Source organism: Leptidea sinapis, chromosome 46 (genome assembly GCF_905404315.1).
Source record: "Leptidea sinapis chromosome 46, ilLepSina1.1, whole genome shotgun sequence".
In the NCBI taxonomy this organism is placed as follows: Eukaryota; Metazoa; Arthropoda; class Insecta; order Lepidoptera; family Pieridae; genus Leptidea; species Leptidea sinapis.
Genome location: NC_066310.1, coordinates 5,917,858 through 5,931,338, shown reverse-complemented (window position 1 = coordinate 5,931,338; position 13,481 = coordinate 5,917,858). Strand labels below are relative to the sequence as shown.

The 13,481-nt window shown below is 33.5% G+C and overlaps 1 protein-coding gene across 1 annotated transcript; it reads right to left on the bottom strand.

Annotated features, from left to right (window-relative positions):
* Window positions 1-948: 948 nt before the first annotated feature.
* Window positions 949-4,360, bottom strand: LOC126977966 (hydroxymethylglutaryl-CoA synthase 1). The gene has a single exon (XM_050826684.1). It carries the CDS (start codon window positions 3,821-3,823, stop codon window positions 2,450-2,452), a length of 1,374 nt encoding a protein of 457 aa, XP_050682641.1. The 5' UTR covers window positions 3,824-4,360; the 3' UTR covers window positions 949-2,449.
* Between the last annotated feature and the right edge of the window lie 9,121 nt (window positions 4,361-13,481).

The window sequence follows — 13,481 nt, the reverse complement described above, 5'->3', positions numbered from 1 at the left end:
TCCACGGAAACGAGAAAAACGCGGACACAGCTAGTATTAAGATAAAACATAGATATTAGGTAGGTAAGTGTTCTATCTCAAGTGCTTCCTTGTAAGAGTAGTAGAGTCCACAAGCTCGAAACGCTGATCATTTTAACTATATTACTTTATATTGTTCTGCTGTTCAAAAGATTATCTCATCTCAATCCAACTTCCTATTTTGATAGTGCATTGCTCATCATGTCATATCTGTACATCTCTTTAAAAACAACATTGGCAGCATACATTCTCATGGATATCATCTTCCACATAATGTAAGTCTGTAATAGAAGTAAGAAATAAGAAATGACAGTGAATAAAGCCTTGCATAACACCTATACCCACAGATATACCAAAAGATTTTTTTTATATGAGAGGGGGCAAACGGGCAAGAGGCTCACGGGATGGGGAGAGGTGAGGCAACCGCCCATGGACATCCGCAACAACAGGTGTGTCAAGAAATGCGTTGCCGGCCTTTAAGGGAGTATGCTTTTTTCTTAAAGGTCCCTAAGTCGTAACTTTTCGGGAAGACCGCTGCCGGTAGTTGATTCCACAAAGTGGCTGTGCGAGGCAAGAAGTTTCGAACAAAACGCGCGGTTGTGGAATGCCAGACGTCTACGCGATGCGGATGGTACTTTGCACGTAATGTCCAGTGGTGGAATTCGGCCGTTGGAATCAACCCGAACAGCTCCTCTGAGCACTCCCCTTGATAAATGCGGTAGAAGATGCAGAGAGAACCCACATCTCTACGCAATGCTAGATTGAGAAGTTGGGATGCCAGGATTACCATACAAAATAGGTATGCTGTAGTTGTTGAGTTGTGAATAGTAGCCGTGATAACTACCGAACCTACAACCTTATAACCTACCCATTTTCATCAAATTTCTCAACCCTTCAATATTAATAGAACTCAATTTAAAAAAAAAACAATTTTTACTATAATCACATATATATATTTATAAATTAATATAACCATGACAATATCAGAGGAAAATCACTTCATAATTAGTTTTGGGCAGCATTTATTAAGGTACTCCCTCACCAGGAGCAGTCACCCTCAATGCAACATTACTACATCAGTGGATTAGTACCGGACATTCAAGAGCACAATTGGTATTTCTACAATTTTTAATATTTTGACCATGAGTGATTTATAGGTGAATGTTATCAGTGAGTGAGCACCTTTAGGGCAAATGTATGAATAAAAAAATTATCAGAAATATTTTAAATGATGAATTCCATTATTTTATTCAACATTAAATAACATGACTTAAATCAGTTTAGAGCCATATATAACCCTAAGAATAGAGTTATAAGTGCCATATATGCCTCCTTAAAGCTACCCAAGCTAGACATAAAAATGATTGAGGAAAATTAAATAATAATTTAATTTTTCATTTCGCACAAAAATTGTTAAATGCAAAAGTATTTGGCGATCATGTTTATTAATGACTAAAATAAATACATCCATTGAGACATAATATTATTCTTCTGTAATTACATCTTGCAAATTTTGTAATGCTAATAATCATTTGTAATTTATTATCTGATTTAAGTTAATAACATTACTTTAGTTTCTATGTTATATATGTTACATAATATAATAATCTTAGAACATTTATTCATCTAGATAGACTATGACAGCTGTGAAAAAATTGAAAACAATTGTGTCACACAAATTGCAAGTTTAAGACATAGCTTGTAACAAACAGTTACCCCCTTATTCATAATGGTCCGCTAACTTTAAACAGTCGCTTAGGAGAATTTTTTCTCATTCTGACTTAGGTCAATAGAAGAAGACAGAGTGAGAATTAGCAATGCTTTAAGTTAGCAGACTATTATGAATAAGAGCGTAAAGCATTAAACCTATTTTATTGGTTGTATAACAGCAAGACTATCTACATGTATAAATTATCTATGATTATAACACTGTCTAATTTAACATGTATTAATTTTTGAACCAAATTTATAAATGACACATTTACCTTGTTGCTAAAATGAATAAAAAAATATGTTAGCTAAAAGATTCGTGCTGCACATACATTCAATCACTATATGAAAACACTGAAACATTAAAATATATAAATGTGTATATTTTTATTGCATTCACCTTATTAAAAAGAAATTAAAAGTAATACTAATTAAAAGAAAGCAAAACTAACAATTAATTTGCTTCCTTCATATCATCCACCATGTTAAATATTTTAGCAAAAACAACTATAGTTAATTCAAATTACCGAATTGCAAATTTCCCTTTCATATACCTAACTATTGAATTGACTAATACAACCAATGCACAAGGGTATTGTTGATATTAACAAAAATATAAAATAAATATACATTAAAAAATGTTTTTGTTACCACCAACAATAATGCCATTTTTATAACAGCTATCTAAGTAAATAAATATCATTAAAACTAAAAATTTAATCTAAACTTTTCTATCATAAAAACGCCTTCTTTGGTCATCAATATTAACAAGATAATATGTACCATCGAAAAGAGGTTCTATTGGACTTGATGGTACATAGGGAGCTGTATGATAGTTTTCAGTTCTGACTTGCATTAGGTCCGAAAACTGCTGTGGTTTGATACAAGTTCTCTTGTCCAACCAAGACATATTCTCATGAAGCGAATTTATTAGCTTCTCCAACTTTGAACCAACAGTCATATCTTTACATATATTTATTGAATACATTGTTGATGCTAGACCAGACCCATAAGAGAACAGTCCAAATTTCTTTCCAATCAGTTGATCAGGTGATTTACTAACTAAATATGATACAAGACCTCCATACAATGAGGGAGTATACATATTACCAATATTTGTCGCTAAATATAAGGATGGTTTTGTCTTTTCTTCAAACAAATCCTTACTGTACGTCATAAATGCTTTTTCAACATCCCTGTCAAAGTAAGTATCTTCCCTAACACACTTGTTAAACTGAGATAAACCAGGAAACTGCTTCTCCCTCTCATTTACAGGAGTGTTCAAGAAATCATTAAAACTAACTCTTGCCAGAGATTTTTGAACTAACTTACAGTATGGGGTATGAAACAGCAATCCATCCATACTTAACAAGCCTTTAAAATCTGGGTCAATTGTTCTCATTTTTTTACAGAATAAATTATAGCAATTATCTAGTGCACTGAGGTAGCACTGAATAGACAACTTTCCATCTACATAGGGAAACTCTGATGCTAAGTCTGGCTTATAGAAGTCATATGCATGACACATGTACGAAGCTCTCACTCCACAGTCAAACACAAGAGGAGCATCAGGGCCAATGAGCATTGCCACAGCTCCAGCGCCGCCAGTAGGCCTTGCAGGACCCTTACCATATACTGCTATATCACCAGCTATTACAATTGCTTTCCTTCCATCCCAAGAAGAGGATTCCACCCAATTAATTGCATTGAAAAGGGCAGCAGTCCCACCATAGCATGCATTTGTTGTGTCTATGCCTTCAATATCTGTTGCTCCTACCTTAGCAAAGAGTGTCATAAGGAAAGTCTTAACACTTTTACTTTTATCAATGATGGTCTCTGTACCAACCTCCAAGCGGCCAATGTCATGAAGATTTATGTTATTTTTCTCAATGAATCTATGCAGTACTGTGAGGCAAATTGAATTTATGTCTTCTCTGTCTGTGCAGAAAGCCATTTTAGTTTGGCCGAATCCGATTGTGTATTTGCCGGCGGAAGCACCATCAAACTTTTCTAATTCACTTTGATCCACATATTGAGACGGGAAATATACTTCCATAGCGAGTATTCCCACATTTTCAACTTTACTCCTTGCCATTGTTGATGCTCAGTTAAGTATAACTTATATTTAAATTTAAACTAAGACGGTTCTCGGAGCTAACTGTTACGTCGCGCACTACTAACGTTCACTGCGTCTGCCGTCTCGATTCACAGTCACACTCACCTCACAACCACAAGTCACACCTATCGCCACGGTCAAATTACTCATTTAACTGAAGCTGCCGACGTCATAAAGTATCATCAATACCGAGTACCGACACCGGCAGTGGCATGCCGCAACAGACATGTGATGATCACACCATTGACCTACCTGTAGAACAGGAATCACAGTTAACTTTCTTTCGCACTTGACCGATGACAGAACAAATACTAACAGTACTTTGACAATAATGATGACACGTCTTACTACGAGAAATGGTTTCGAGTTTTAGATAATAGTGGCTGAAAAGTATGACAATATTAATGTTTGGCATGCTCAGCTTGCTGGCGTAAATTGTAAAAGTATGACATAAAATATAATAGAATAAATTGTAATTTACAATATAATAAATAGATAGGTTTCAGTGACGAGTGTTAACCAGGGTGTGTCAACTCCTCTCCAAGTCGTTACTCGTTAGATTAATAGTGTTCTGTGGTGTCAACTGTCAGTACTCAGCTGTATCACTTTTTGGATTATTATGATGAATCTGCCGGGGAGTGAGCCGACAAGTTTATTATTCTATGGAGCCGACATCCCCGGCTGGATGGTAAAAATTTAATATTTATACATCGTATGACAATGATTTTCAAATTTTATTCATTTCATGCGTACTGACAAAATATGACAACGGAATACTGATTTTTGACAAATGAAAAGTGAAATCTCGACTCAAATTATCACAGAACACTTAGAAATTTTCGTGTTGGACTAGGAAGTAGAACGCATAATTTCCGCGTTGGTGTTTTGCGGCGTGAAAATTAAAAAAAAAAACATATTTTTCATTTGATCAAATTGATGACTCAACAAAATGGTTCCGTTCTCGTTTTTGTTACTCTCGTCAAAACAGCTAGATCTATACACACACAATATAAAATTGGGCATTATGTTAAGCAATAATTTTATCTTCTATTCTATATTAAACAAAGTGACAAAGAGTAATAATTTCAAATAGGCTATAAAATATTATGACCTTCCTGTGATACTTTTAAAATGGTTTTATTTTTCTTAAGCTGGAGATAATAGGTACTTACTGAATATATTTATTCGAATTTACGAATGTTTAATTATAATATTGCGGTGTGCAATAAATATATATTTCATTATAATTTTATGAGCTAACTAATACCATGGAACTACTGAGCCCTAACAGTAGGTAAGAGCGTTAAATTGTTACATTGTTTAAAAGCTTGTGTTACGGAATTTCGTATAAGAAAAAGTTTTTTTAATATTTTTATTTTGTTAAGCGGAACTATTGAGTGCGAGGTTGCCATACCGATCTGCCAGAAAATTTATCTAGTAAATAAATGTAGCGGTGAAGTAATTGTGAAACGCAATCTATTTTATCTGGGACTTTTATGTAGCCATTAATTATTTATATAGCCTATTACAATCTGCCACTTTACTTGGACATTTGAAACAACTCCTAAATATTTTTAAGCTAAACTAGCCGTTTCCACCCGCTACGCTTGGCGAATTTTAAAAGGAAATAAATTCAACAATAAAAAAAAGAAAAAAAAAATAAGTAGCCAACCATCTAGGATATTTTCGATCATGTCTATACGATCAGTGGTTTAGGCGTGATTGAGCCACAAACAAAGACCATTTTCATTATATACCTATAAATAGATTATTGACGAATTTTGAACTATTGTTACCACGATTCATGCAAATATTATAATATAAATTTCATTTATGCAAAGCTATGAATTGAATTGAAATGAGCTATAAACTGTTGGGGTTGTAGGTTCGTATATCCGAAAGATCGAAGAAAAATAAAATATTTTATCGTAAAAGTAGAAACATTAACTCCAAATCTCCATTTGTATGTTAAAAATCATGCAATGATTATCACACAAACCCTTAGGAACCATTATTATTACAACCCACACAAACCCTTAGGAACCATACACCCGTTCAAAAGAATGAAAAGAAGATAAATATACCTAAATAATATCTGAATAATACCCAAGGAAACAAATTCCAATGCATAACACGATTTCGTTTTCTAAATTCTATCATTGACTTTCACTTAGCGACTGACACCGATCTGTTTTGTGAGGTCAGCTCGCATAGCAACAGTGGGAGGCTAGCATAGCAACGGCGCCTATTTCTGCCGTGAAGCAGTAAAGCATTACTGTGTTTCGGTCTGAAGGGCGCCGTAGTTAGTGAAATTACTGGGCAAATGAGACTTAACATCTTATGTCTCAGGGTGTCGACCGCAATTGTAGTGCCGCTCAGAATTTTTAAGTTTTTCAAGAATCCTGAGCGGCACTGCATTGTAATGGGCAGGGCGTATCAATTACCATCAGCTGAACGTCCTGCTCGTCTCATCCCTTATTATCAAAAATATGATTTTGAGCAAAGATTTTTTTGCCTTTTCCATTTAATTATTTAAGATAATTTTTCCTTTCTATATAACTTTTATATTATGTTACTTGCTGCTACGGAAAGCCAGTACATGTTACTTTTAAACCATTTTTCGTAACGCCTGGTTGTATGCTCTGTCCGTTTCTTTTTTACTTTTCTGATGAGAAGTTATTAACTAATATTATAAATGCAAACCCGATTAAGTTAAGTTATGTGTTTGTCTCTTTCACGTCTTAACAACGCAAAACTTATCATTATGACAACTCGCATACATATTGTCAAGGATACAGAAATGATTATAGGGCATTATTTAATTAATATTTATTATAATTAATTAAATTAGTAATTAAATTAATACAAGCATATTGGCTTTTAAACAAAGTCACAATTTAACGCTCTAACCTTGGAGAACATTATAATCCAAAGTTTTCTTCAATAAAATACGTTATTATTAATAAGAACAATCCCGGGTTCGAATCCCGGTAGGTGCAATCATTTATATGATGAATATGAGTGTTTGTTTCCGAGTCATGGATGTTTATATGTATTTATGTACGTTTAAGTAAGTATATTGTATTAAATATATCGTTGTCTTGCACCCATTGTACAGGCTATGCCTAGTTTGGGGCAAGATAATTTGTGCAAAAGTGTATCAATATTATTATTATTATTATAATTTCATCCCGAAATTTTGTAGAGTTTTCCAGGAAGCGAATTTAGAGGCAGAATGACTGGAGGCAGTGACTAAGAAACATTCGAAAAAAATAACAATGGCTTGTACGAGTAGAAGCAGATTTACATTAATTATAATAATAAATAAATTACAATTAAATATATTCTACAAAGCATGATATAACGAGGAAAAAATACTGGGACATGAAAATTAATTATCTAATTATGGTAATAAAAAAAAAATATTATGATTGACGAGCTCAGAACGAGGCAGACGTAATTGAGAAACAGATTATGGGACTCTCCGGGAAGTGCACACTCAAAATTCAAATATAAAATATATTGTAGAATCTAGATTGTATAATCATCAGTCAGTCAATCTTGAATCTGCATTTTAAATATGTCAATCTTAGATTAAGGATTGGCTTCGCTGCGCTCCAACTAGATACTTGCTTGTGTGCGTGGCATCTTGACATTCAATGGCATATTTCAAATTTTGTAACATACGCTTCGTGTTATTTTACGTTGAAATTAATCGTCTAAGAGCTAGCAACGTTTTTGAGAGAGAATTTCAGGTAGGCCAGTTTTTAGATATCCTATCTCTCTCACTCTTCCGGACGTCATATGGACTATCTGGCTGGCGGTAGTGGTTGCGTTCATCAGTGCGCATCCTACCTGCACAGGTAAAATATCGAATTTTTTAATCATTTTAAGAAGTATTTTTTGTTTTTTTTTTATTTTGATTGAACTTTCTACAACGATATCTAATATTGCCAGACATTTTTATTGCTGTTTAAGCTGTTCCAGACGCTAATTTCGAATTAAAAATTTTTTTTTTTTCAAAATAATTCAGTATGGCTGAAATTTTTTTATAATATTATTTAAGTATCTAAAAACTTAAAATTAATTTGTCAAACAATACACGCCAGGATGCGACTACACACCAGCTCTTTTCCGGAAAGGTAAACTTCGACCTTTTAAACTGTTAGAGCAATCAGAAGAGTATCAATTAGCCTGTCAAAATATTATAACAGATGTTGAAGAATTGCTGAATGAGACATTTAAGATCTTAGAAAAGTTAATTTGTCATATTTACGGAGCTCGTGATTCTTGGAATGTCAATGAAGTTCGGTTCAATCTGTTTTCAAACTCTCATCGGTCTAAAAAATCAGATGACAATTTAAAAAAAAAAATTTCGTAACTTTGATCCATCAAGCCTACCACCGTGCAAAAGTGAATAGTATCAGCATTTACTGCGAGTTCGTTACGTTACAAAGTTTTGGGGAAATGCTCATTTAAAACACCCGACATCTCTATCACCTCAAGCTTCCGACTGGACCATAAATGACGAAAAATATGATTTTGTCTGGTTTGTTGGAGAGCAACTGCCATCATTAGTTGCCAACATTATTATTAAAGGTGAAAATTAAAAATAAAGTACTAATAAATTTCTTTACCGAAAGATTATTAAATTTTTCATTCTTTTACAGATAATAACTTATTACAAGACGATGACAACCCAAAAGACGATGATGACAATGAAAATGACAGCAGTGATGAAGATGATGATTATGATTATCAAGATGCCTCCGTTTTTTGTGATACAATTATCAATTAAAAAATATAATTTTTGTTTATTTTCATACTTGAGATTAATTTTGTTCAACAATAAATAATTATTTTGATACTACATTAATCCACACATTTATTCAATAATTTTTAATTCTTTCTCTGTAATTTATTCGACAATCAGAACCCATCGCTTCATTTAATAGCGACTGCCTCTAAAATACACAATATTTATTTCAGGTATATTTATATGTTACTATCGAATTGAAGATAATTAACATGATTTAAATTTCCTGCGATAAGATTCAACATAAAAAAATAAACATAGATATAGGTATTTGCTATCATTTTCTGCCAGGAGTTATAAAAGGCATAAAAGGCATTTATTTTCTCAAAATTGATTCCTTTACAATTCTTTTTGATATCGTTTCTTATACTACTACCGCTTCGGAAACAAATGGCGCTCTGAGAGAGAAGAAGGGGCGCAAGAAACTCTCCCAGCATTCTTTTTTGCGCTCTTTTCAATAAAAATATACAATATTGTACAGTCATTTTTATCGCTATAAAATAATAATCACAATCTAGTCCCAGGCTGTCCGATCATTTAGATATTCAGTAGTGGAGTAATAGGATTTACGACAGAGCCATTTTTTTATAAAACATTTAAATTTATTTATGGATAATGCCTGAACAGTGGCTGGGACTTTATTATAGAAGTGTATACATTTACCCTTAAAGCAATTATGTATCTTATGAAGCCTACTAGTTACAAGCAATCCCTTATTTCTCTAATCTTCCTAACTGCATATACCGCAGAGCTGAGTCTATCTTCTAGATGGGCAATATGTGGACCCCACTGAAGCTTTTTATCTAACGTGATACCCAAGAAGACCGTAGTGTCCACAAGTTCCAATCTCTGGTCATTTATAAGTACGTTGGTTTGTACCTCCGCTGTGTTTGGTGTAATGAAATGAATAATTGTTTACCTCGTCAATATCCGCACGACGCTTCACTTTAAAAATATGTGAAGTATCATCAGCAAACAATACAATCTCATGGCTATCATCTACGACAAACGGTAGATCGTTAATATATATAAGAAACAAGAAAGGACCGAGAATAGCACCCTGTGGAACACCTATTCCCACAGGTTTACCCGAAGACCGTTTGCCATTTACATCGACTATCTGAACTCTTTCGCTTAAATATGATTTTAACAGATTTAGGGCTCTATTTTTCACTCCATAATGTTTTAGTTTTAGGAGTAAAGTTTCATGGTGGACGCAGTCAAATGCTTTGGACAAATCACAAAAAATGCCCAATGCATCCTGTGACTCTTCCCAGGCGTCAAAGATGTGCTCAATGAGTCTAGTACCCGCATTAATTGTTGTTAAGCCCCTAGTGAATCCAAACTGTTCTGTTTTTGTTCATTAATTTACAAAAATGCATTTGTAGCTGTTGAAGCAAAAGTTTTTAAAAATGTTACTAAAAACAGGCAGGAAATAGGTCTGAAATTAGCAGGGTCAAAAGAACTGCCCGATTTAAACAAAGGTATAACTTTGCTGTATTTCATGAGGTCAGGGAAAGGGGAGGTCCTCATCTATGCATTCATTAAATATTATTGCTAATTCAGGTGCTATAATGTCAAGTATGTATTTTACAATATTAGTCGAATGGCCCCATAGGTCTTTTGTATTTTTTAGGTTAATTAATTTGAAGATTTTTGTTATATCGCTACCTGTAACATACTTAAATTTCAAATCAGTGGAAGCTACTGGTACGTGTAATTTAAACATATCATATGCTACTTTTGGCGAAGAGTTAAGGTCTTTGATCGTGACAATTGGGATTTCGGAGAAGTATTTATCAAATTCATTTGCAATTTCTATTTCCGAATTTATAACGCGATTATTAATATTTAAACAGATAGAGCTGTTACGGCAATTCGATCTACCAGTTTCATTGTTAATTACACTCCAAGTCGCTTATTCTTTATTATTACTGTTTTTAATTTTATCTGCAATGAAACGTGTTTTCGCTTCATGACAAACTACTTTAAAGAGCTTGGAGTATTTTTTTACATATATTTTAAATTCTTCACTATTATTGTAATGTTTATCATAATAAAGGTCATATAAGCGTTTACGACTTTTGTGGATACCCATTGTTGCCCAATCATTAAAACAATGTTTGCCGCTTACTGTCACCGTTACTGGAGTAAAAATCCTGTCAAATTCCTCACAGAAGGAATTGAAGACTAAGTTATAGTGAAAATTAGCAGTTTCACCACAGTGTAAAAATGGTATCGTGTTTACCAAATTATTTCTAAACCTCTCAAGACGGCTACCCGTAACTGGTATAATCGTCATCTTTTTTGGTCTGACATTGTCCAATCTTGTATTTACTTTTATAAGTTGCCCACTATGGTCGGACTGAAGATTATTAATTATGAGTTTACTAGTAACAGAAACATTTGTAAAAATATTATCTTAACAGGTTGCTGTTGTAGAAGTGATTCTAGTAGGTTCCCAAATTACATTAAACAAATTAAAACTTTGAAATAAATTTTTAAGGCTAGTACAATTGGCCGAAGGTTCAAGCAAGTTTATATTAAAATCTCCACACACTACAATTGACTTGCTGGTTTTGCTAAATTTTGATAGTACCTCCTCCATTCTATGTTGAAATTGTTCATATGATGCAGTGGGGGAGGGGCGGTATACACTTACAATAATAAATTGCTCTAGTTCTATACAAGCTATCTCAATTAGTAGTTTTATAGAGAGATCAACAATATCTCTTCTATTTTTACATTTTAGTCTGTTATTAATAATAATTAGGGAACCTCCATGTATAGCCCTTCGACATATATGATTAAATTTAACACTAGTGCTATATTTATTTAGGTTCATAGCAAGGTAGGCGCTGCCTACATGCCTATTTGATATACACGCCCCTGATTATCATTATTATTCTGCACAAATGAAATTTGAAAAACATAATTTTATGAACGATGCGGTACTCGAACCCACGACTAACCTACTCTAACCAACTGAGCCAACCGTTCGAGTAACGCCTCGTTATAAAATCTTGTTTGCTTTGTTCAGGTTGTGGCTTCATCTACAGGATCTACTTTACAGTTGATAACCTGCTCAACCCCAATATTCGAGTACCGCATCGTTCATAAAATTTTGTTTTTCAGGTTTTATTTGTGTATTAATACTAGAAGTGAGGGTTATCACTTTAAAAACATTACATATTGATTATTATTCTGTTTTCGGTAGGTTACCTTACCTCTATGCATTCGAGTCATACGTATAATTGGATCAAGATAGACGTACTGGTTAACAAAATCCAATTTATTCAAATCCGACAACATTTACTTCTGTACAATAAGACATCATTTTAGTTTTTCATTCATCTAGAGTCCAACTTCTTTAGTTTTATCGGCTAGAGCTTGTAGCGTTTTCTGAAATTGGGATCTTCTTTGATAGAAAATTTTTTCGAGAACAGCGTTGAAAAATTTCGGCTACAGTGGATTCCCTGTCATTGTCATTTATATAAGTTCCCTTAAATTCTTGCTTAATGCTACTTTTACTAATGTTGTAAATATTTTTTTTAAACTTCTATATAGGAAATTTCCTTTCTTTGCTTTCTTAAAATTGGTCAGATTATTTATGATTTTAAGCTATGTGTCTCTGATGTTATATTTTTTCAGATCTTGTTTGATTGTGTGAATGTGGTCTATCGTGCCGTAGTTCTTTTAGAGCTCCGTCTGTTCTTTTGGTTAATTTTCATCAAATATTCTCCTTGATCCTTTCATATGAAGCTAGGTCTATAGTTACTAATATCATCTAAAGCTACTATGTGAGATTAGCTCCACTGTTTTTATATAACACCTGACTAGAGAATTAATTGAAAATTTTTGCTAGAATTGAGCTTAAATCTCGACTGTATATCTCAATAGAGTATTTAGAATATATTTAAGTCCTGGGAGAGTTTCTTATTTTGATGTATTCACCGCTCACTGTACCTACTTACTTTTTGCGTGAGAATTATTACTTACTTACTGATCTTAATTACTTTGCATCTTATTCTTACTGGATGTTTGAATGACTTTATGATTTAGTAGTTGACCTAGCAAACATCAAATGCTAGAAGATGATCATAGAGAAGCTATAGGTTTAATATATAATATTATGAAATGAAGGTACATTGAAATAAAAGTTGTTTCAAAAGTGAATTTGTTTATTACGCTTTCAAGTCGTAACTTGCTCGCCCTTGGCAAAGTTTCAAAATCCAAATCACTTTATTCATGGAGGTCACGGAAATGACACTATTGAATGTCAAAAAAATTTTTTTTTCTTATTCAATCTACCGCTACTTCGTAAAGGGTTGAGCTAATGAGAAGAAGTAGCAGAAAACTCATTGCCACTCTTTTAAATCAAGATTTACATTTTCATCGTTTTACAAATCATTTCAATTACAATATCATATGTAAAGTGATGCATCAAACATACTCAAACGTCAAATAGTCATTGCCTTACACAAGTCAAAAAAGTAAATGTAAATTAATACAAAACAAAAGTTATTCAGTACAGTAGCTACATCATCCACAGACACCGTAAATATTTCAGTGACCATTTTATAAGCGGTTATAAAAAAAAATAACTTTTAAGATTCTATAGCCGAGCCTCCGGCAACAGGATCATCCTGCCACCACAAGCAGCGCCCGTTCACGAGCATGACGCATGAGCCAGCCATCGACTCCCTCAACCATATTTTAGGGAAAGGGACGACCCGTCTCATGTCGGCGCCATTGGCATCACTAATCTTGAAATCCAAGATAGCCGCCGCGCAAAATTATCAATGCAAAATATGGATATAG